The 23,585-nt window shown below is 34.8% G+C and overlaps 1 protein-coding gene across 2 annotated transcripts in view; it reads left to right on the plus strand.

The window, feature by feature from the left end:
• The window catches only part of HMGCLL1 (3-hydroxy-3-methylglutaryl-CoA lyase like 1), a 146,616-nt gene that overhangs the window by 25,761 nt on the left and 97,270 nt on the right, over window positions 1-23,585 (plus strand). For both annotated transcript variants that reach the window (XM_001105003.5, XM_002803774.3), the window contains 2 exons: window positions 8,270-8,350; window positions 8,576-8,683. In XM_001105003.5, the coding sequence (XP_001105003.3) occupies window positions 8,270-8,350; window positions 8,576-8,683 (189 nt within the window). The remainder of the gene's footprint in view (window positions 1-8,269; window positions 8,351-8,575; window positions 8,684-23,585) is intronic.

Raw genomic sequence — 23,585 nt, forward strand, 5'->3', positions numbered from 1 at the left:
TACAAGGTCCTCATCATAAACATCTGGCTGCTTCTTCAGTCATGTTGTGTTTTTTTTTTTTTTTTTTCATCTGAAAATTGGCTAAGATATATAGACTAGGCAAGGGATCCTGACTTTTACATTGAAGTAGCTAACCAAACCAAAACTAATTGATGAACTATATCCTTCATTAATTTGTATTGTATAGGTCAGGATGGCTTAACCTTAACACTATGGATTTTGGATGTCTTCTTTGTTGTGGAGTCCTGTCTTGTGCATTGTAAGATTTTTACCCTACTAGATGCCAGCAGTGCCCAGCAATTTTGACCACCAACAATTTCTCCAGACATTGCCAGATGTCCCTTGGGGTGCAAAATTGTCCTGAATGAGAACTAGCAAATATTTTAACAATTAGACTGCTGCTGGTTACCAGGGAGTAGCAATATCCCACCTACTTTGAAGAATATGAACTAACTGAAAATTAACCAGCAACTGATGTAGCTCCCAAATCCCATTTTAGAGACCACTTCCTCAGCTCACTCCTGGCACTAATTTTCTTAGGTCTGGTTCCCTGGGAACAGTCTCCTGGACAAGGATTTGTTTGCAGAATGTTATTGCCTTTGGATTCAATAACTGTGGGGAAGTAAAGGATATAAAACTAGGTGGAAGAAGAAGTTGAACTATGATGTAGTCACAACAGAGGCTTCAGTCAGTTACACAGGGATCCCAGGAGCTGGTATGGCCCTTCCAGTTAGGATGGGCACATGACCTTGAATAAAGTGGCACTGTAGCTGAGGGCAGTTACAGAAAAGGGGCTCAGTGAAATGCCATCAGCTGCCAAAACTTTAGTTTCTGAAAATTCCTCTGTCCTAGGCATACCTGAGCAGCATGTCACAACATCCACTATAGTCTATTAATCATATAAATAAAAATGTCCAAAGGTATAGATTTCACCTAACTTCACTAGGATATGGTAACATTTCTCTCAACCCCTTCTGCCACCTTTATCACTCAATAATTTGGCTCCAACAAATATAAAACACTGTTTACATATCAAGAAGTATAAGGGAATAAAGATTGTTGGTTTCTGAGAATTTTTGTTGTGTGTCCGTAATCATGCAAATGCTCATTTTTGTTTTTGCCAATCAGAAAGGAAACATTACATAAAGCTGTATTTTGATGAAAGCTTCATTAATATCTGAAAAATTTTATTTGAAGTTTGAATGGATTTGGGTTGATGACTGTGTGGATGACTGCTTAATAGAGTGCATTACAAAGTCAAAAACTTATAACACGTCACTGATGTGATTTCCCAACTTGTCATTATTATATAACCAACATGGCGTAACCAAAAATTATGTAAAGAAATTTAATTGCTTTTTGTAAATAATAATAACAGCCCCAATTTAAATAACTATTTAGAATGATGAATTATGTCTTCATAGCCAAATATGAAACCAACTGTCCTCAGCTAACACTGCTGTACCATCTTAGGAGTTTGAACTTGAAAACTCTGACAATTTATGCATTTTAATAGTTTCCTTCAACTTTGTGGCTATCAGGACATGCTGCTGGTATAACCGGCTTAATATGAATAGTTTTTTTTTCTATTATAAACTACTATTTTCAGAAATGTATCATCCCAGAAAATATTACCATGAGGAAACTTGGCATATCACAATTTTAGCCCAGAAAATTAAGCTTTACCAAATACACACAGACATACAGACACACATACACACACACACACCCCCCCCACACACACACACACCTGTATTTGCAAAAGGCAAAAACAATTTTAGTAGTTTTCAAAATAAATATTGGGACTGACTACAAGATGGGAGAATGTGAGATCAAACAAATTTTGTTGGTAAGACACTAAGGAGAGGAAATTTTCTATATAAAATATTTGAAGTCAAATATTTCCTTTTGATTTTCAAAGTAACACGTTTATTACTATCTAAACCTTCAATGTAGCAATAATGATTGTAATTGTAATGAAATATCTATAGGTCATGTTGGCTATTTTTCAGTTTATTTTATTTCAATGTTAAGCTGCCATGAATACAATAATAAATAATTTTATTTATTAAAACTAAATAATGTAAATAACAGCCACCATTTAAAGAAGCATTATTATGTTCACAGCATCTCATGCTCTGTCAATTCATAGAAGTTTTTCTGTTTTGAATTATTTTAATGCTTTATTAAATTCCTGCATTAAAATTCCTATTCTTGATTTCTTTGATTTTTTCTTTTTACATGTACTTTGTCTCATTTTTGTTTTTTCTATTATTTTATTACTATCCATGTTTTATAAACTTAATATTCTCCAGTTTCTCTATTATTTAATATTCTCTAATCCACTTAATATCATCTATTTTAATCTACGTATATTTTCTATTTTCATCTTTCATAGTTTGTTTAATAATATAGTTGTTTTATATTAAAACAATAATTAATTGATGAATATTAAACACCTGCATGCATTTATTGCTCAAGCTACTTTTTAAAAAATGGAATTTATTTAACTAGTAAGTGAACAGATATGGTAAATATGCGAAAAGCCTCATTTTAAAAATTTGAATAAACAATTTTAGATGATCTTGTCCATCTTTCTACTACATTTCAGTCTGTCATATGTGGCAAATGCCCCTTGTATAATTTTCTTTTGCTTTTTTGTAACTACTCTTGATTGATTCAAGTGTTCATGAAATGTATATATTTCCAGAAGAAATTTGTATTTAGTTGTGCTGTATGTCTACACTGATACTCTGCACTGATTTTCCATTGAGTGCCAAGAGTTAATATTAGTATACATATACAGAGAGGGCTTTTGTCATTTCTAGAGCTTGTTTTTAATCTCTTCTAAAGCTTTTTACTGAAGACTGTTGAAAACCAAGTACAGCACAACTCTCCACTTCTCTTCTGGCTGTCCAAATACTGCTAAACAGTAAGCAGATACCTTCCTTTACTTTTTGATTTAGTAAATTAAAACATGTTGTTGATTGAGTCTTAGATGACATAATAGTACATTACAAACTTATTTTCATATGGTAACAAATAAATTCTTATTAAACTGCCAAAATTGCCTGTGAATCAACAATGGCACATAGGTATTCTGAAAGAACGGTTTCACTGTCAGCTTTGTTGAGTCAGCCTTCCATTCTAGAGAGATAACCAGGAAGAGAAATGTCTTTTGATTGCTCTGGAGGACCCAGGTTTCTATGGATATCTGCTATATAACTGATAATAGTTTGTGTTTCTCATTATATTTGATTAAGAAGCAACAAATAGCAGAATGTGGAGAGTTTAACATTACTACAAAATGCACCATGTGCATATTTCAAATGAGACAACAAAAATAGATTCTCTTGGAAAAGCCGATCTCTAATGCCCCCTTAGAAAGCCTAATTTAATTTTGAAAGAAAGTCACACAATTTCCAGATTCAGCCCTCTCATCTGTGTAATGGGGACATTTGATTGGAACATCATAGCAGTTCTTGGGAATACTGGCTATGAAACAGAATATTTCAATATTCATAAAGACCTTATTTACACAAAATAATACTCCTCAAGAAATGAAATGCATGAAACATAAGCAAATCTGTCCAGAAATTTCTACTATAGATGATGTTATTTTCCTAGGGAAAAAAGCAGTCCTTTCAGGGTGACTAATAAGCAATCATATCTATCACCATTAGAAGGGTTGATTGTATATATAGAAGTCATCCATTATTACTGCTGAGAAATGTGTATGTTACACACACAAGCCTACACACACTGTCATACACCCACACACACTCTAAAGATTTCAGAGAAATCTCCATCAAAATATGCCTTCCATTTAATTTTATGTAAGATTGAAAAATGTGAGTGAAGCACATTACTTATGTTCTGTATAAAAGAATGATTCATTATTATTTTCTTCAACCATAACTCAATAGTTGGTGAAGTATTTAATCTTAACCTAAAGAAAACTAGAATAAGAGCCAGGGAGCTTAGCTGGGTAAACTTAGGAAGTCATTTAATCTCTCTTTCAGGTCTGCCTACCTCACAGAGTTGCTTCACAGATGAAACATTGATAGAAAAGTTCTTTGGAAAAGTAAAGTAACATAAATTCAAGATAGTGTTTCTTTTGTTGTTACTCCATGAAAGTGAACCATTAGAAATCTGATGCCAAACGTAGGCATACACTCAGCCATAAAACATAGCTTTTTGAAACATTCACTCTGGATAAAACATCTTTTGTTTTTTCGCTAGTATCATATACTATACTGCACATTAAACAGGATACACTAAGCTCTGTAACGTAGGATGTTAAATGCTATAAAAATAAATTTTAGACTATTGGCCTGTTTAAGGAGTACATTTCTAACTTCTCCAGACTACATTAAAACACAACACAATTCCTTGTAACTTACAAGTGATTGGTTAATTTTCATATATTCAGTGTGTAAGAAAAGTGTCCCTTCCCATCCCTGCCTCACTGTTGCTTCCAGATCTCTATAGCACTAAACTGTAAGCTAGTCATGGGCAGGAGTTTTTGTTGAATGATTCACCTCCTATACCCAATAACTATAATAATGTTACTTAGCATGTGTTAGCTAAAAGAAAGGTCAATTTTACTTGCCTAAATTTTAGGTGTGAGTTTATTCATTCATTTAGTCATTCATTTAATAAACATAAACCAAGTGCCTATTATGTATCCATTTTGATAACTCTGAGGGTTTTAAAAAAGGAGAAACAGGCAAGCAAATAAGTTCTCATAGATATGCTTTAAAATAGCCTTCTACAAAATGTTATGAAAATATAGAAATAAAATAACTTAATTCCATCTGGGGAAGCCAGAAGTCTCTTGAGTAGATGACAAATTGAATCTCGGATAATCAATAAGAATTTTGTTGAAGAAAATAATTGGGTATTAATGGAGGTAATAATATTATTGAGAAACAATTTTTATGGAACCCTGGCATATCTGCATGTTTTATTAGCAAGGCACTGATTGCCTTTCTTTGAGAATATGTTTTCAAGAATGTTTGTCTAGCAAACAGCCATAGAAAGAGAAATAGTATCTCCCTCTAAGGTAAAGGGCATGTATGTCTACAGCCCATTATGAAATTCTGAGGTTCCCCAAGTGCAGCTCCTGCAGTGTGACCCACTGCATGTGCTGGTGTTACCTGGTCCTCCTCTAGTTTCTCGTTTTTAAATGGGTTGTCTTTCATACGTGTTGACTATGTGTGATTTGAGAGCCCTCTCTTAGTGATCTTTAGTCTCTTCCTAAGCATTACTATCTCTGTATTGACTTTTTTTTTTCTAATGAGCTTAGATATGCACAAACAATGCCTAGTAGGCAAATCCAACTAAATGTTATACAAGCATGTAGAATTCAATAATTCAAAAATAAGCTAATTATCTCCCCACCAGAACATACCTCTCCCCAGATATTCCCCCCTACATGCTGGTCCTTACCTTCTTCTTATATATAATTGGACTGTTTATTACTGGTTCTACTTTGGCATATCCCAGCCCCAGCCCAATGCATGACATATGGACTGTGCTCAATAATTACTTGTTGATCACATTGGATGATTTCTTCTGTCACTTCTGTCACTGGCTTAATTCAGATAGTCTCAAAAGATTAAATAGTAACATTAGATTCAAAAACAATATCAAGTGAACACATATTCTGCTTTGATTGAAATGGCCATAATTGCTAATGATCTGTAATTTAATTTATTCAGATTACTTGTTAATAATGCCAGCTACACACATTGATGCAAAGAAAGGTCTTCAGTTCTTCAACTGTATTTAGGAGGCATATGGTTAGTACCTTAAAAAACATTAAGTACCTTTTTTTTTCTTTTTTTGGCAAATATTGTCATTGAGGAAAAGAGAACTCTTCTTCCATGTATGTGCCAAGCTAACTGTTGTTGAAATGCAGTTTCAAGAAACAATCAGTGCTAATAAGACCATATGGCTTAAGATTGCCTAGTTTTGTTTTTGTTTCATTCCTGCCAACTGAAGACTAGAAATAAGAAGAAGGAGGAGTGAGCTTTTCTTAGTCACCTTCCCATGTCATACCTTTTATTTATTGTTCAGTTGAAATTATAGACACTTTGTAAATTAGGCATGATTTCATTTTGTCATCCAAATGGAGTCTAAAGCTGAGGAACCCCAGGCCTTCCTCTCATCCCTCCACTCTCTCAAGTTAACTTCATGCATCACAACCTGCACAGAAAATGCAGAAAAGAAAATTCTTTTTCTTCTAGATTGCTTTTTTTGCTTATTGAATTGACTAATTTCATGGAAATTGTGGAGAGTGGTCTGTAAACATTGTAAAGGGGACCATTTAGATTCTCTTGCTGAGAGCTCAGAATGCTGATAAAACCTGTAACAGCTCTGGGCCCTAAAAATGGCCTTTTAATATTTTTTGTTCCAGAGACTTGAATTTGGTTCTGCATTCAAAACAGCCACCTTGCCCATATATGCTGTAATTTTTACAAGGACAGAGTGTGACAATATAAACTGGTTGGCTTGGATTCATCATTCCTGATAAAAGACAAAAACAAGCAAACAAAAACCTCTGAAGTACAGATTCTGTGGTTCCTGGCTGATTCTGTCAACTATCCACTTAAAGAACTTGATGATGGGTTACCCAAACTTAACTTGGCTCAGAGGTACCAAGAGATTATGTTGGTACAGTCTGAAAAGATGGAGTATGCTTCTGACTTTAACTGCAATATACAATTTCAAAGGCTCTTTCATTTTCCCCCTGTTTTAAATAACAGCCTTCTAAATGGGCATATTTAGAAGGCAAATATATCTTCTAAACTAGATCCATAGTACCTAGTGTAGGGGCAGAGGTTTCAGAAACCAGACCATTTACCATCTCAGATTTTAGCAAAAGGTAGAACAAGGGGTTGCTACATTTGGCTGGAGCTAGGCTGCTCCCAGCGGGTTATTGTGGTATAGGTTCCACTAGGGGTGGGTCTGTCTTTCAGGGAGCAACACTTAGGTGGTAACTGTGCTGTGTGACCTAGAGAAAAAGTAAGCAGCACATTGTCTTTTCTAGCCTCAGTTTTCTGGGCCCAATTCCCAAAATCAAATTCATGTTCAAGTTCAAAGTATAGAGGGTGGCATCCTATATACCTCTTCATGGAAGTAGAAGTAGTCTTTTAACTTAAAGAGGTATTTATTTATTTATTTATTTAGACAGGGTCTTATTGTGTCACTCAGGCTGGAATGCAGTGGCACAATCACTGCTCACTGCAGCCTTGATCTCTTGGACTCAAGTAATCTTCCCACCTCAGACTCTCAAGTAGAGTAGCTGGGACTACAGGATACACCACCACCATGCCTGGCTAATTTTTGTATTTTTTTTTTTTTTTTAAAGAGAGATGAGATTTGACTATATTGCCCAGGCTGGTCTCAAACTCCTGGGCTCAAGCAATCCATATGCCTTGGCCTTCCAAAATGCTGGGATTACAGGCGTGAGCCACTACACCCAGTTTAAGATGTAATTAAGAGAAATTAAGATGTAAATATCTATCTATCTATCTATCTATCTATCTATCTATCTATCTATCTAAATCTATCTTTCTGTGTGTGTGTGTGTGTGTGTGTGTATATATATATATATTTTTTTTTTTTTTTGAGACGGAGTTTCGCACTGTTGCCTGGGCTAGAGTGCAATGGCGCAACCTCAGTTCACTGCAACCTCTGCCTCCTGGGTTCAAGTGACTCTTCTGCCTCAGTCTCCCAAATAGCTGGGATTATAGGTGCCTGCCACCTTCCCCAGTTAATTTATTGTATTTTTAGTAGAGACAGGGTTACACTATGTTGGCTAGGCTGGTCTCAAACTCCTGACCTCATGATCTGCCCACCTCAGTCTCCCAATGTGCTGGGATTACAGGCGTGAGCCACCGTGCCTGGCCAAGATGTAATTTTTAAATGAACTCTAACAGTAGTTAGTTTATCGTCATACACAGACTCACCCAACAGATTTGCTCTTTAGGTCTGAGTAAATCAATTATTCTTCAATTATATTTTATAAATTAATCTTTTGAATTTTAATCATAACTAGACTAAATATCATTTGGTTATAAGGAAAAAATACTTCATGTTGCCAGTAATATAAATAGTGCATTTTCATATCATTTTATTGATTTTTCACTATTTTAATTCTCTAGGGTAAGAGTATAACAAAGTGCAGTTGTTTAACTTTTCAAATAAGCAAGTGTAGCAATCTAAAAGTTATGTTTTCTTGTTCTTACGTTTTGCATTTCAGGAAACATCCCAGTTATCTGGACTCCCTGAGTTTGTTAAAATAGTAGAAGTTGGGCCTAGGGATGGATTGCAGAATGAAAAGGTAGTTTTATATCATTTACTTCAAATGCTGTCTAAATATTAATAGATTTAAGATTGTAAAGATTTACATGGATTTCACATGTTACACGATTATATATCTTTTCTCAATTCCTACTTGAATGTATAAATTACAAATAATACTCATTTTGACTTAGGAAGTAATTTTCTATTTGTGCTTCGGTAGACCCTATATAATTTACTTATAAAATATTTTTTGTTTTCATAGGTTATAGTTCCTACAGATATAAAAATTGAATTTATCAATCGACTTTCCCAAACTGGCTTGTCTGTAATAGAAGTGACTAGCTTTGTGTCTTCCAGATGGGTACCACAGGTATGTAAACCCACAATTTCTTAATTAGATCCTAATTCAACCTCACCAAAAATTATTTGGTAAATACTGTGATATTAACTTGATATCATTACTAATTTTTCATATTCTTACAAAATATTAGCTTGTGGACTGTTTTATGATTAAATAAAAACCCTTTGATGAAGTCCTAAAAGTTACTTAGAACTTTATACTAAGCCTGTGTGAGTATGGTTCAATATAATGAATAGAGGACAAGGCTGTTAAATAGCATTTTAGGGGGTCTGCCCTCTCTTTATCATTTTATGACTGACTTTCTAAATAATCTGAACATCTCCAAATGCATTAGTCATTTTGTCTGTTAGAGGCAAATGATGATAAGTAGCCTGATAGCTTCCTTCTAGAATCCCATATTAAAGAGTGAGAAATGGAGACACGTACTCCTTTTACTTTGCTTTTTTTGACACTTGTATTTGCTAGAGGGATACATCATCAAATACATCATTGAAGATAAAGCAGAAAGTCATCTGGAATTTTGCCTTGAAAGATGACAAGATGAGAGAGCTTTTTCTAGGGTTTTCAGGCATATGGCAGCAGTCATCACTTCTGAGACTTGACTCTGATCTTTGAAAATCAGCACCAGTAAAACACTCTCTCTTCCTATTCCAGTGTCTGTTCTCAGTCCTTGGATCCCTTAATTTCTCCACAGCACTTGGTTTCACTGACTACTCCTGATATCATTTCCTTGGTTTCCATTATTCTCTATTCTAATGAATCAGTTATTTCCCCAATTGCTCTTTCTCTGTCATCTCTGACATCTTTCATGACCTCTTAGTTGAAGGTTCCCCTAAGATTCTGTTTTCAGTGCTTTTCTCTGCCTATCTTCTTTTCTTTGGCTCTCTTTCCAACACCAACAGTCACAAAATCAAATTTGTTGTCCATCCTGCTTTATGCCAGGAGTGCAACTCTTTCCTTCAAAATCCTGGATTTTAAGAGCTGACTTTGTATCCTGTTACTGTCGTATTCAGTTAGGGATACTGTAACAGAATAGCATAGACTGTGTGACTTAAACAGCAGGAGAATTATTTCTCACAGTTATGGAGGCTGGGAAGTCCAACATTTAGGTGCTGGCAGATCCGGTGTCTGGTAAACACCTACTTCCTTATTTGCAGATGGCCATCTTCTCATTCTATCTTCATATGGTGGAGAGCAGAGACAGGGAGCACACCCATGTCTCTCCTTATCATGTTACTAATGCCATTTATGAGGGCTCCACTCCCATCACCTAGTTATCTCCCAAAGACCCTTCCTTTTAATACCATCACATTACAGGTTAGGATTTCAACATAGGAATTTTGAGGAGGTGCAAACATTCAGTCCATAACAGTTACTGATGTATGAAATGTCTTCTTCTTCAATATGGCCTATACTTGTGTCTTCTTTTCAGTCCCATTGATATGTTGGTGATCCAGACCCTCATTAATAATCATTGCAGTAGTCGCTTAAATGGTATTTATAAGCACTGTTTCTCCATTCGTTATACTTTCCTTGTAAAATAATCTTCCAGAATTATCAGCTTTCACAGTCCCTTCCTTCCTCCCTTCCTTCCTTCTTTCCTTCCTTCCTTCCTTCCTTCCTTCCTTTCTTCCTCCCTCCCTTCCTTTCCTCCTTCCTTTCCTCCTCCTCCGCCTCCTCCTTCTCCTTCTTTCTTTCTTTTCTTTTCTTCCTTCTTTCTTTCTTTCTTTCTTTCACTTCTGGGTTGCAAGTGCAGGTTTGTTACTCAGGTAAACAAACATCTGTCATGGGATTTTGTTGTACAGATTATTTCATCACTTAGGTCTTAAGCCTAGTATCCTTTAGTTATTTTTCCTTATCCTCTCCTCCTCCCACCTTCAACTCTTCGATAGGCTCCAGTGTGTGTTGTTCCCCTCTATGTGTCCATGTGTCCTCATCATTTACCTCCCACTTGTATGTGAGAACATGCAGTATTTGGTTTTCAGTTCCTGTGTTAGTTAATGTGCTAGATAATATGTTCGATAACGGCCTCCAGCTTCATCCATATCCCTGCAAAGGACATGACCTCATTCTTTTTATGGCTGCACAGTATCCCACAGTATATATGTACTACGTTATCTTTATACAGTCTCCCATTTACGGGCATTTGGGCTGATTACACATCTTTACTATTGTGAATAGTGCTGCAATTAACATTTACATGCATGTGTCTTTATGATAGAATTATTTATATTCCTTTGGGTATATACCCAGTGATGGGATTGGTAGGTCAAATGACATTTCTGTCTTTAGGCCAAAAAGTCACATTCTAAGTTCTTTAATGAACTTAGAATTGACAAAGCCTGGAAATTTGATTGGGTATTCAAGACTGTCTATTCCTGGCCCATTGTTTTTTCCTTCTTAGCGTTAACTGTATTACTTTGTGGAAGCTACTGCTAAACTAAACTGTTTCTTGTCCTCTATTTACATGTCCTGCCTCTGTCCATATAGCACTTCACCTATACTTGCTTATGTATATCTGTATTTCTGCATTTCTCTGCAGTTGGAACTCAATTAGATAAAAAGGCTTAAAACATTAAAGGCTTTTTAATTGTATTACATTTGAAGTAACAGAAGCCACAATAGGATTAAGAGTAGTAGCAATATGTCACCTTTCACAGAGAGTTACTTTTATTTATCCTCAAAAGAAACTAATTTTCTCTATCCCATTGTCACTGTTTACTCTGTGTGTGTGTGTGTGTGTGTGTGTGTGTATGTGTGTATTTTGTTTTGATTAGCCACTACCTATACCATAAATATTATAAAAGTAGTGATCATGTATCTTTTATCTTCTGCTTATCACTGTATACCTATTTCTTAGTACGTGGTGAGTAAGTGCTCAATAAATAACTGTAAAATAAAAATAAATCAATCAGTCTGAGAGAAGAATACCATATTACTTTCAATTCTCTGGTATGGGCAACTGATTCTGACTTTGTTCATGTATTTGGTCCTGTATAATGAAGGTCACAAAATTATTTTTTAGGAAAACACTACTAGTTTGACTAGGCTAGTTATATTTCCTTGAAATTGTCAATTTGTAAAATGCTAGCTATTATTTCACTAGCCACCATTAATTTTAAGGGAGTTCTAGACATTTTTATTATATTTATATCTTCATAAAGTTACTTCTGTCTTTAATACAGTCTTTGCTAATTTCACATATTTGATGATTGCTGGAGAGAAACTGAATAGGCTTGTATAACTTTAGAATTAGTGTTAGGAAAGAGAATAGATTTTGCTAATATTATTTGATGAATATTGACCAACCAAAGTTATATTTCAGGTACTAAATGTTGCTAGCCCTCTTCAAAATTCTTTTTTGTTTCCCCAGTGGTGTTATAAAGCTGCCTACAAAATAGTCTTTCCTATAGTAATGTTCATGGCCACATTCTAGTATTATGCAAGAGTGGAAATTGATGATAGATTTTTTAAAACTGACTTAGGACATACCCAGTGAAATTTAGAAGGATAAGGTGGAAATCCTTTTCAGAAGGCTATACTTCTTGCATAGCTAGTTAAGAGAAAAGATGGACAGAAGAAAAAAAAAGGCAGTCCCTTTGTGAGAAGTAATTGGAAAATGCCTTCTGACCTCACATTAAGTAGATACATGTGATGGAACTATAAAATGATATGATTTATTCTAGGTTTGTTCCCGAGTTGAATTTAGGGCTTAACCTACTGAAATTTAATGAACTCTTCCTAGGCTCAAAGTATTATTGAATAAGCGACTGAATTCCCCCACATAGCTTTTGAGTACAGCTGTGGTGACAGGAAGTTCTTCTAAAACTGTGTCCCTGTTCACATTCTGCCTTGAACTTGAGTAAGTGACTTAACCTCTCTAAACCTTGGAAATCCCAGCAGCGATGCCTGCAATACCGGAATGTTGGAGATTTTAAGGCACGTAAATGGTCCCTGAGTGTGAATGCCCACAGTCCAGAGCACCTGACTCCTGACCAGTGCTCACTACTGTTATTTAAGGGAATGCCTAACTAGCAGACAAACTGACGGACAGTTCTTGGGGTTCATACAAGTTCATGCAAGGGGTTCATACAAGTTCATACAAGGGGTTCATACGAGCCTTTTCTGATGACTAGCCTTTATTCTGAAGATTGAAGTATGTGTATACTTACAATATTGAGTTGAGCCCAAGTTGAATAATTGAAGATATTTTGCCTTTCAAATACTAAAGACTATGTTATATATTCTACTTTAATACTCATCTAGTTATATACATTCCAATTTTTAAGTGGTTTAAATCAATCACATACTTGTAAAAGATCAATGTGCCTGAATCCAAGACAGAGATGAAATTTATCTTCCAAAGTTGTATCAGTCACTTACTATATAACACATTAAATGTTTGTCAAAGGCAAATATTGAGGATATTCTATTTTTGCAATTTGATTTAGATTTCAGGAAGCTTGTCTGAGCAGATCATTTTAAAATTTCTCTTTTGAATTTTTATATTACTCTCTTATTTTAGAAAAAAAATTTTGAGGTCAGACTTGTCTAACTTAACATCTGAGATTTTTGACAATAATTTTAGTACACCGGCTTACATATATATTGGTTGAAATAATTTCTACTTTTAAGGACAATGTGTGTGGATCTAAATTGGTATTCTATTAATTCTCTGCATCTTATATTTTTTTCCTCAAATGTAGGTCATGGGAATAGTCCTCTACTTTATGTTTAGATTGCTGCTTGATCACTTATTTCTTTTTTTAGGATTTTAAAGCCTTTTTACAGTTTCCCTCCTACTGTTTTGTTTGGCAAAGCCTTTCTAACTCAAACAGCTAAAATAAGAGTTCCACAGTAGCAGGGTGCCATATAAAACAGGATCCCACACCTATAACCTGAATGGCTAGAGATGATAAAATACCTGTCATTAAAAAATACATGTTCTTTACAACTTATCTGGAAAAAGCTTTCCTTAGAGTGACATGAAATATAAGAACATTTGAAATGAGTCCAGATAGCCCTTCACTCACATGGAATGAACAATAGCAGCAGAAAGAAAACATGTTTATAAAAATAGATGAAGTTTATTGCAACTTTGGAATGTGGCTGTTAGTAGTAAGCTATTTAAACTGTAAATACAATAATCTTTTAAAAAAGTGAACTAGAGTTTCACATTCATCTTCAATTTAGCCATTTGATTGTAAATGTTTTATTCACAAGTGACTTAAATGGGTATCACTTATTTAAAAATAAAAATACATTAAGTATACATAACATTGTACATTTATGTATGCCATAGGCAAAGGCTTAGTTTTAAAATATTTGCTCCCTCATTAGCTATTTTTTAACTGTTGGAATAGATGGGTCACAAGTCTCAATACCAGGGAATAAAAACAGTTTTTCTTTATGAAAGTGGAAGGAAATGTATGTAAAAGACTAATAATTATTTTCAAGTCACTCTAAAACTCACAAATATGGCCTAAGCACAATATTAGCAAGACAGAACGAGTGAACTTACCCCTGCTCTCCTTTCGGTGTGTGATACAAGTAGTTCTTTATTAGCACTGAAGACACATTTACTGGATTGAAGTTTAAAATTCAGATTTACGTTGATGAGATGCAGGAGGCTATACTTTCTGCTACCGAGTCCTGTCCTGATGTCTCCTCCTAGCTCTTTTCTTTTTGAGGAAGGTGGGTGTGGAGAAGAGTCAAAGAAGGAAGTAATTTTGAGGAGGTGTATGTGAGGGTGCACGAAGGGGCTGAAAGAGAGAGAGTGAGAAAGAAAGGAGGCAGAGAGCCCCAAAATTGCTTGCTTATAAGGCACAGTTCATTCGGAAAAACTTTACATTTGGGGAAGTTTCCAGAGTAAGACTCATCCATTATTGCCCAGATGAGTTGGCCTCTGTCACCTTCCCAAAGAGGTTCCTGGTGAAATTTACCAGGACCACAATTCTTATATCCTGGTGCTATAGGCGTCCTTTACCCAGATAGGTGGAGGAGAGGAGAATGTAGATTGAAAGAGAGAGGGAGACTTAAACCAAATTCTCTCCAAATGAGCCTGACTTAAAATACTCAATTCTGTGCATAGAACACTATTTTCTCCTGCACACTAAGATGCTGGCATGCAGGTCAAAACCATATTATGACCCAGCTCTCACTTAATTGATGATCTACTCAGCAACTGTGGGTCTTCCACATGTTTTTATGACAGAAGTAGATCTATTTAATTACACAGTTATCCTTAGGAATCCACCGATTAAAATCACTGAAAATGTTTATTGGTGAAGTCTTCATATTCTTGTCTTTTCTCCTGAATTCATAGAGCAGGTATGCACACTAGTGTTGCTCCCTTGTAAGAGTTGTCATGGTTCATTTTCTGTTTCTAAATATATAAGGCTCGTTTTGTTTTTCAACTTATATAAACACATTGAATTTCCTATATAACAAATAATTGCTGTTTGTCCAATGTTTGGTCTCAGAGAAGGAATGAAGATACTTAGTTCTTTAGTAAATGATCTCAAATGGTCATTGAAGGTTACATGTAGGTAAAATTGTGCTCTGAGAGCTAGATCCACATAGATAAAATATGTTAGCACTTCAAGAAAATAGAAAACAAGCATACACTATTTGCCACCTCATTTTTTCCCGTACTTAAATGGCATGAACCATAGACTCTGCATTGCTTCAATCGGTCTAACGTGTTTTCACTGACTATGCAGCTTGTGGGAAATATTTCATTGTTTGTGCAAATGTATATATTCAAATATGTGTAATTGCCACATATCCTTGAATGCTAGTAAATTTGTGTTGGTTCTTCTGATTGCCTGCACACCAAATAATCTTAAAATTTAACGGCTTAAAACAATAACAACATTTGTTTTGCTTATGGTATTTGTGTATGAAGAATTCAGTAATGACTCAATCAAGTATCTCTAGCTAGAGGTTTCTTAGGTACTAAGTGACATAGACAGTGGTCAGAGCTGGAACAGCAAGGGCAGGGGGCTGGGACAGCTGTAGGCTTGCTGTCCACCTCTCTCTTCCTGTGTTCTCAAAGCCTCTCCTTGTAGTCTTCTGCAGGGGCTAGTTTGGACTTTATCACAGCATAGCAGCTTTAACCTAACATAAATGGCTCAGAGCTCCAAAGATGAGTGTCTTAAGGGGTAGGCAAATGTGGTATGGCTTTTATAACCAAGCCTTGTAAATTTTATAGCATTACTTTTTCATAATCTATTACTTGAAGTAGTTACAAAGCCTACAGAGTTTCAAAAGGAGGGGACAGACCTCACCTTTATATTGGGTCACAGCACTCTGGAAGAGCAAGTGGGAGTGGAAATATCACTGAGGCCTTATTCTAATCTGCCACTTTTATGTTTTTAAAACTGGCCTAATAATTAACTTAATTATATGTTTTTCTTACTAATAGTTAAATAATAAGTACAGTTGATAGCTAAACAAAAAACTCCCAAATTAAAAAAAATACCTATTTTAGTACTGTCATGGCTACCAATACATACCTCACTCCTATCCACTCCCTTTATAAAATTAATTTGTTTTGCTGTAAATGAGATTATGAGGTGTTGAAAACAGTGAGCATACACAACCACACAAATCACTGTCTTAATGTAGAATGAAATTATGTCCATGCCTTTCTGAAGCTGTGTTTTTTTATGTCCAGACCTGTTCATCAAAGTCCTAACTCTGTACTGACACCTTTTCAGAGTCTGTTTTAACTTCTATGACATGTCTGGCATACACACATCCTTCAGTTCTGTATGTTAAATTATTTATGAATAGCTATTTACTTTTGAAATAATACACACCAGGAGGATCTCTTTTCAGAGTAAAATATCAATGTACTTTAGAAATGAAAAGTAACAATTAGATTTTTGTTGCTCTTTAGTTTGCACAAATACCCTGAATTATTTTAACTTGTTGTGTTAAATGTTTCTCTAAATTTGCAAACTTTTGTCTTATTGAATGAAAAAATATAATAATAGCACATATTTTGGATACTAAAATAATAATGAATATTTTGAATACTATACTAGACACTCTTTATAATGTAGCAGTATATTTGATTTATGTTCTATACAAGTGTTACTTATGTAGTAGTGGTATTATTTACTCTATCTTTACAAATAGTGATGATATAAATTCCTGAATTCCTGTGGTCACGAGGTGGGGCTGCTAATCAATTTCTGTGTATTTAAGTAGGGATTAACTCAAAATGCAATACTTTAAAGCTGTTCCACTGTATAATTATGTCATTGCTACTGTTACCACATAGGGGAAACAATTGCCCAAAACATATTTGTAAATGTTTAAAACACCCTTTGTCTCACTCAGAAGAGAATATGGAAATGTAAACATTTTTTTCCTTGAGATGGTGGAAGGTTTTTTTTTGTTTTTTTTTGTTTTGTTTTGTTTTTTTTGTTTTTTTTTTGAGATGGAGTCTTGCTCTATTGCCCAGGCTAGAGTACAGTAGTGCGATCTCAGCTCACTGCAACCTCCAACTCCCGGGTTTAAGTTATTCTTCTGCCTCAGCCTCTCAAGTAGCTGGGATTACAGGCACCCGCCACTGTGACTGGCTAATTTCTGTATTTTTGTTAGAGATGAGGTTTCAGCATCTTGGCCAGGCTAGTCTCGAACTTCTGACCTCATAATCTACCCACCTTGGCCTCCCAAAGTGCTGGGATTATAGGCATGAGTCACCATGCCCTGCCACTATTATTTTTTCTCTTTGAACTTTTTTAAAGGTTAATCTGCAATAAAATAGGTGAAAATATTTGTTGTTAACTTTGTTTGGTATTACCCAGCATTCAACAACTTCGATTCTAGCTGGGATGTAGTTCCACAGCTATATCTTAAGAAAAAGCAAAGCTTATAATGAAAGCAATCATGTCAGCAATTTTATTGTTTAATATTGTTATATTTTCAAGCAGAACATATAATTCAAGTTTTTTTGGTCTTTTTACCCCCACTAGTCTAAAAAATATTATACTGCAAGATTATTCTCAGCATGTACTGCTTTTCAATAGGATGATAATTTCTTCAATTACACTTTGACTAACAAGTTGGGTTTTCTTTGTTCTTAGATTTATAAAAATAACCAAAACATAATATTAAAATAAAATACTCTACTTCAGAGGTCCCCAGCCTTTTTAGAACAAAGGACTGGTTTTGTGGAAGGCAATTTTTCCACAAATGGGAAGTGGGGGTTAGTTTCCGGAGGATTCAAGTACATTACATTTACTATATCTTGTTTCTATTATTATTACATTATAATATATAATGAAATAATTATACGACTCACTATAATGTAGAATCAGTAGGCGCCCTGAGCTTGTTTTCCTGCAACTAGACAGTCCGATATGGGGCTGATGAAAGACAGTGACAGATCATCAGGTATTAGATTCTCATGAGTGAACAACCTAGATCCCTTGCATGCAGTTCACAATAGGGTTTGCACTGCTATGAAAATCTAATGCAGCTGCTGATCTGACCGGAGGTGGAGCTCAGGAGGTAATGGGAGTGATGGGGAATGGCTATAAATACAGATGAAACTTCACTTTCTCTCTTGCTGCTCACCTTCTGCTGTGTGGCCCCATTCCTAACCAGCCACAGACGAGTACCGGTCTGTGGACTGGGGGTTGGGTACCACTGCTTCACCTCATCTTTTATTCAGCTGTATTGAGTTCATCATGTTTGTCAATTTATAAATAAGTTTTTCCATGAGAAAGAGAAAAAAAACCTTTCAAAACTGTTTTGGTCACATTAAAATTTCACTTTTGTATCTGACTAAAAGTATCTTAAAATTTGGTCTTGTAGAACTATATGCATGCATTGACATTTGAAAGGTCTGTATGTAATTGTTTAAAACCCAAGCAGAGGTCCAGTTGGCTCAGGAAAACTTGATTCTGACTCTTTAGTGGTTTTTTTGTTTGTTTGTTTTGCATTACTCTGATTAGCCTGTTGATAAACAGTTTTGATATTATTTTAGTGCAAACTCATTTCATTGATATGACTCCTAAGCCACTTAACTGCAATCCACTTTGGGAAATGCAGAGTATGCCCTAGGGACTAGACTAGAGGGAATGAAAGTATTTAGTAATACTTATTTCCATCATGCCATAGTACAACTTGCTCACTTGGAGATTCACATCCATTACTCAAAAGCTGGTTTAAACTTTAAAGCATTAAGATGTTAAGCATGGTCCGGATAGCCCAGTTTGAATATGTTCTAGGAGTACTTATTTTGAAGAATACATTATCCATGTATCCTTGAGCACTTAAAATGAAACATATCATAGCAGTTATTTTTAAATGATTAAGATAATGAGTTTTAAAGACATATGTTTTGGCTGGTGTTCATAAAGAGTTGTCATTTGAATAAGTTTTAAAAATAAAAATAAAGTGACTTTTCTAATTTTTGGATACACACATATTGATCTAATATTATCTGATGATTAAATTGCTGGAAAGTTCTCTAGAACTAAGTTCTATGTAGTAAACATAGAGACTTAGAAAGATAAACATGAATGCCAAAAGTAATATTGTATCCCGAATATCACATTAGACAATGGATTTTACATGTAAAAACCTACACATTAGCAAAACGTATATATGCAAATGTTTCACTTGTTTTACATTTGATAAAAGAAAAAGAATATACGTTTTTTATTTAGTGTATGCTTGTAAATCAAAACCATATTTCATAAAATATTTGATTTTATTTTGCTTTTAAAAATTTTATCCAAACTTATCTTGAACATTTGACCTATCAAATCAACACTGATCGGAATTATAATTTTTAGAATAGTAGAATATTTTGTAACATCTATGGATATTGGGTATTTTCTTTGTTAATATATAAGATATATTTTGAAGAATGCTATTTATTTTATAAATGTCTTGGACAAATTTAAATTTGTCATTGCAAAAGCTTATAGGTTATAATTAAGAACTTTGAAATATCAACTTGTTGAAGCAAATTCATGCTAATAACCTTATAGCACTAATACTACTTACTTCAGACCTTCTTATACTGCTATAATGTGTAATCTATTTATAAATTTAACACTATTATTAGTCAAGGTGGATGCATCTTATCTTATACTGAATTCTGCTTATAATACGTAGTAAGAAATACATTTCTGAGCAGCCCAAATATAGTCATCCGTGCCCCCCGCCGACCCCCCGCCAGATCCTCCAGATTTCAGGTTTCCTGAGGTTTTTATCACTTTTTCTGTCTGTTTAACCCATGCTTTCTGGTGGAGCAATACAAAATCTGAGACCTGACTCTTACTCATTTGTGATATGATTTGGCAAAGCATTTTCATCTCTCTATGCCTTGGATTGTTTCCATTTATTCACTCACCCATTTATTGCTTTTATTATGTCTCTATTCAAAACTGCATTGAGTTCTTTGTGTTGGACCCAAATGTTGAATAATAAGTAGTTGCTATCAATAACCATAATATATATCTAATAAGGTAAGTGTAAAGTTAAAATAGATAATTGGAACAAAATTAATAAAAAAAATTCAAACTCATATAAATGGTGTTTTAAAATCAAGTGAATATTTGTAAATGAGTTATAAAATAGAACTTAGTAACCAGGGTATGTTAAACAGTTTGTCATCAAGTACTCTGGCCAGTGTTTTTAAAGTTCTGTCTTATATCAAAACAGAGATCTCTGGATCCATATGATGGCCAAACCACAAATTTGCAGTGATGGCATTGCTTGTTGTGGTAATAAGACCCTTTTCTCCGCGGCCAGTGTCTTATTACTTATTGCCAGTGTCTTATTACCAGTGAGTTAGTCTCCTTCCAACAATCCAGGCCTACCCTCCACTCTGGGCAAGTTGGGTTACAGAAAGAAGTGTAAGTATAGAAGGGAAACTTCGTTTACAGTCTGTATACAGTAACTACAATTAGATATAGTATTTCAAAAATCACTTCTGCTTTCATGCATGGGAAATAACAACTTTGACAGTGTTATTATCAAACATAAAGACATGATATATGAGAGGCAGCACAGTTGAGTGGAAAGAAAATTATACTGGGAGCTTTGAGACTTCTTGCCCTACTTCAGAATGATGTTGGGAACATGATTGTTTTGACATGGGAAGACCAGGAGGGTGGTCACAAAAGGCATTGACCTGAACAAAGAATAACTAATCCATATTTATTATGTTTATCTTAGGAAACTAGGAAATGCTATTGAATAAAATGACTTTTGTTTCTTTATCCGGAATATTGGTCCCCCAGTTTATAACTCACAGATCCATTTGGGTAGCTTGGGTCTATTTTATTAATTTAAGAAATGAATACTTGTAGACATTAGTGGATCATGACTCAAATGTCTTGCCTGCATTTACAGTAGAAGAGGTTGGCCATATGCTTCTTATTTTGGTCACTCTTGATACATGCAGGCATTTCATCCAATAGAGGGCAGTACAGAGGTCCTTAGTACACAAAGGTAATGCTGAATAAAGAAGTACAGGAAATTATACACAAGACCAAATTAGTTTCAAGGCTTCTGGACTTAAGAAGTTTTGTGAATATGGTGTCAGTCTATTTTAGCTTTGGCAGCCAAGACAGGGTATTGGGTAGAAAAAAAAAAAAACTGGATGTTCAATTTTCCAGAGATTTCCTGTGTTTATTATTGTAAGACTGTGATTTATTAAAACTGTCTTACTTCTTCAAGCAGACCAAGATTTCCTCTGTGCTACTGAGGCTAAGATATATGGGGTTTGTACAAGGAGTCTGTGAATGAGACTCGGTTACTGTACCCAGGCTACAGTGCTATTCATAGCTGGCTAGAGCGTTTTCACCCAGGGTTGTCAGGAAGAGCTCTAGTCTCATTTTTTCTCATTACTGAATTTACGAATGTATTGCCTTTAAGAGGAGTTACTGCTCAAATTGAGTTTTGAGTTATAGGGTCTGAAACCACATTATTTACATTTTTATAGTAATCGATGGCATGTGTTGAAGAAATTGCATGCTCTATGTTTCTTTCCTGTTGTATGCCTGCATGCAGAAAGTAATACCATCAGTTATGTCTAATCCAGCTACTGGAGATTGTAGACAAATAGCTTCTGATATTATCCACTCATTTTGAAGAGAAATGAATATTGTCCTGGGTGATAGAGCTGGCGGTAGGGCAAAGAAAGCAAAGAATCCTTCAGAAATATTTTTTAAAAATTATTTAGCAATCTATATTAGAGAAAAGGAAAAATGGGGGCTTATAAGTCCCTGAGTTTAAGTCTGTTTCCTAGCAAAATTTAGGATAGTTGATTAAACAGAGCATTTATGAACATGAGATGTACTCGGAAATCTTATGGATGTACCAATAATAAGACATACCAAACTGACCTCACTTGTTTGCTGATAGTATTTCTGGAGTATTTCAAAAATATCCTTGACTATCTTGTTGATATTGCTCTGAGCAAGATATGAAATTTTACCAAAACTGGTATTTTCCAAATGTTAGTATTTATCAGTGAAACTTTTTTTTTGTCATGGGTAAAAGTTTGTGTAGAACTTCAATATATGATATAGACAAGAAAGTTACCATAAAAGATTTGTTGAGGTCCCTTCCAGACTGTAGGAGAGGTCTTATCAATGTGATCATCCGTTATAAGTTTTTATGAAAGGTTCAATAGTTATTTTTGCGTTCTTTTTCTTAAGGAGGCTCCCTCCTAAATTGCAGTCACTTTAGGTTCAAGGCCACAAAATTGGGATTCATCTCTGAATAAAAATATAATTAGTCTTCCTTTATTGAAGTAGGGTCAGAAGGCCTAGAATGTGCTAATTTGGCCCCCTTCAAGCCAACCTTTTTGATCCCCAAACTTGTTGATTTCTAACATCTCCTGAGAAGTTTTGGTAATTATAGATTCCTGGATCTGGCAGGAGAACAGATTCAGAATCTGTACCAATATGACCAAGAAATCTGTATTTTTAAAAAGTACCTCAAATAATGCTGTTGACAGATTCAATTTGAGAGATATTGGGCTAGATGATAAAATATGCTGCAAAACTGTTCAGCCTGAAGGTAAGTTCTCTCTAGGAGCTCTGCCTTTGATATTCTGATACACGCAATCTTTAGCAGTGACTAAGATGAAGATATAGAAGATAGAAGATATGGAAGATATAGAAGATAGAAGATATGAAAGATATGTTTATCAAGGAGGTGTAGAGAAAATGCTTTGCAGTCAGATAGACTTGGGTCCCTGCCCGGCTTTTGCACTCACTAACTGGGTGATCTTTGTTTCTAATATCATGATGTAGTTCTGTTGATGTTAGACTTCAATAAGGTTGGGAATCAACAAGGTTGGCTTGAGGGAGGCCAAACCAGTGAACTCTAGGCCCTCTGCTCCTCCTTCAATAAGGAAAGCCTAGTTTTATTTTTATTCAGAGGTGAATCCGCATTTTATGGGCCTGAAGTGATTGCAATTTGGAAAGGAGTCTCTTATTAGGTTGTTAAAAATGTATAAAAGGATACCACATAAAGAATTAAATACCTATAGGTTTAACATGTAACTCAGCATAAAGTAAATGTGATTTTACCATTATTACCATCATTATTAACAATAAAATTTTAGAAGAATTAGTGGGAAAAAATCACAATTCAAAGTGGATTGAATTAAACGTGAATTCGAATTAGAATAAAGGGCTAACACAAAGGGAGAGAAATGTCAGTTCAATTCAACAATCATTTATTAAATCTTATTTCATGCAAAGTATTTAAAGAGCTAATGATTTAATAATGGAAAGTGATGCATGAATCAAAATTTATACAGAATATGATAAGAGCAATGATAGATATATACAAAGCAAGTTAGGAAATATAGAGACATCTAAGTCAAGTTGGTTATTGAGAATGTCATGTAAGAGAAATTTTTGAG

Source organism: Macaca mulatta, chromosome 4 (assembly GCF_049350105.2).
Source record: "Macaca mulatta isolate MMU2019108-1 chromosome 4, T2T-MMU8v2.0, whole genome shotgun sequence".
In the NCBI taxonomy this organism is placed as follows: domain Eukaryota; kingdom Metazoa; phylum Chordata; class Mammalia; order Primates; family Cercopithecidae; genus Macaca; species Macaca mulatta.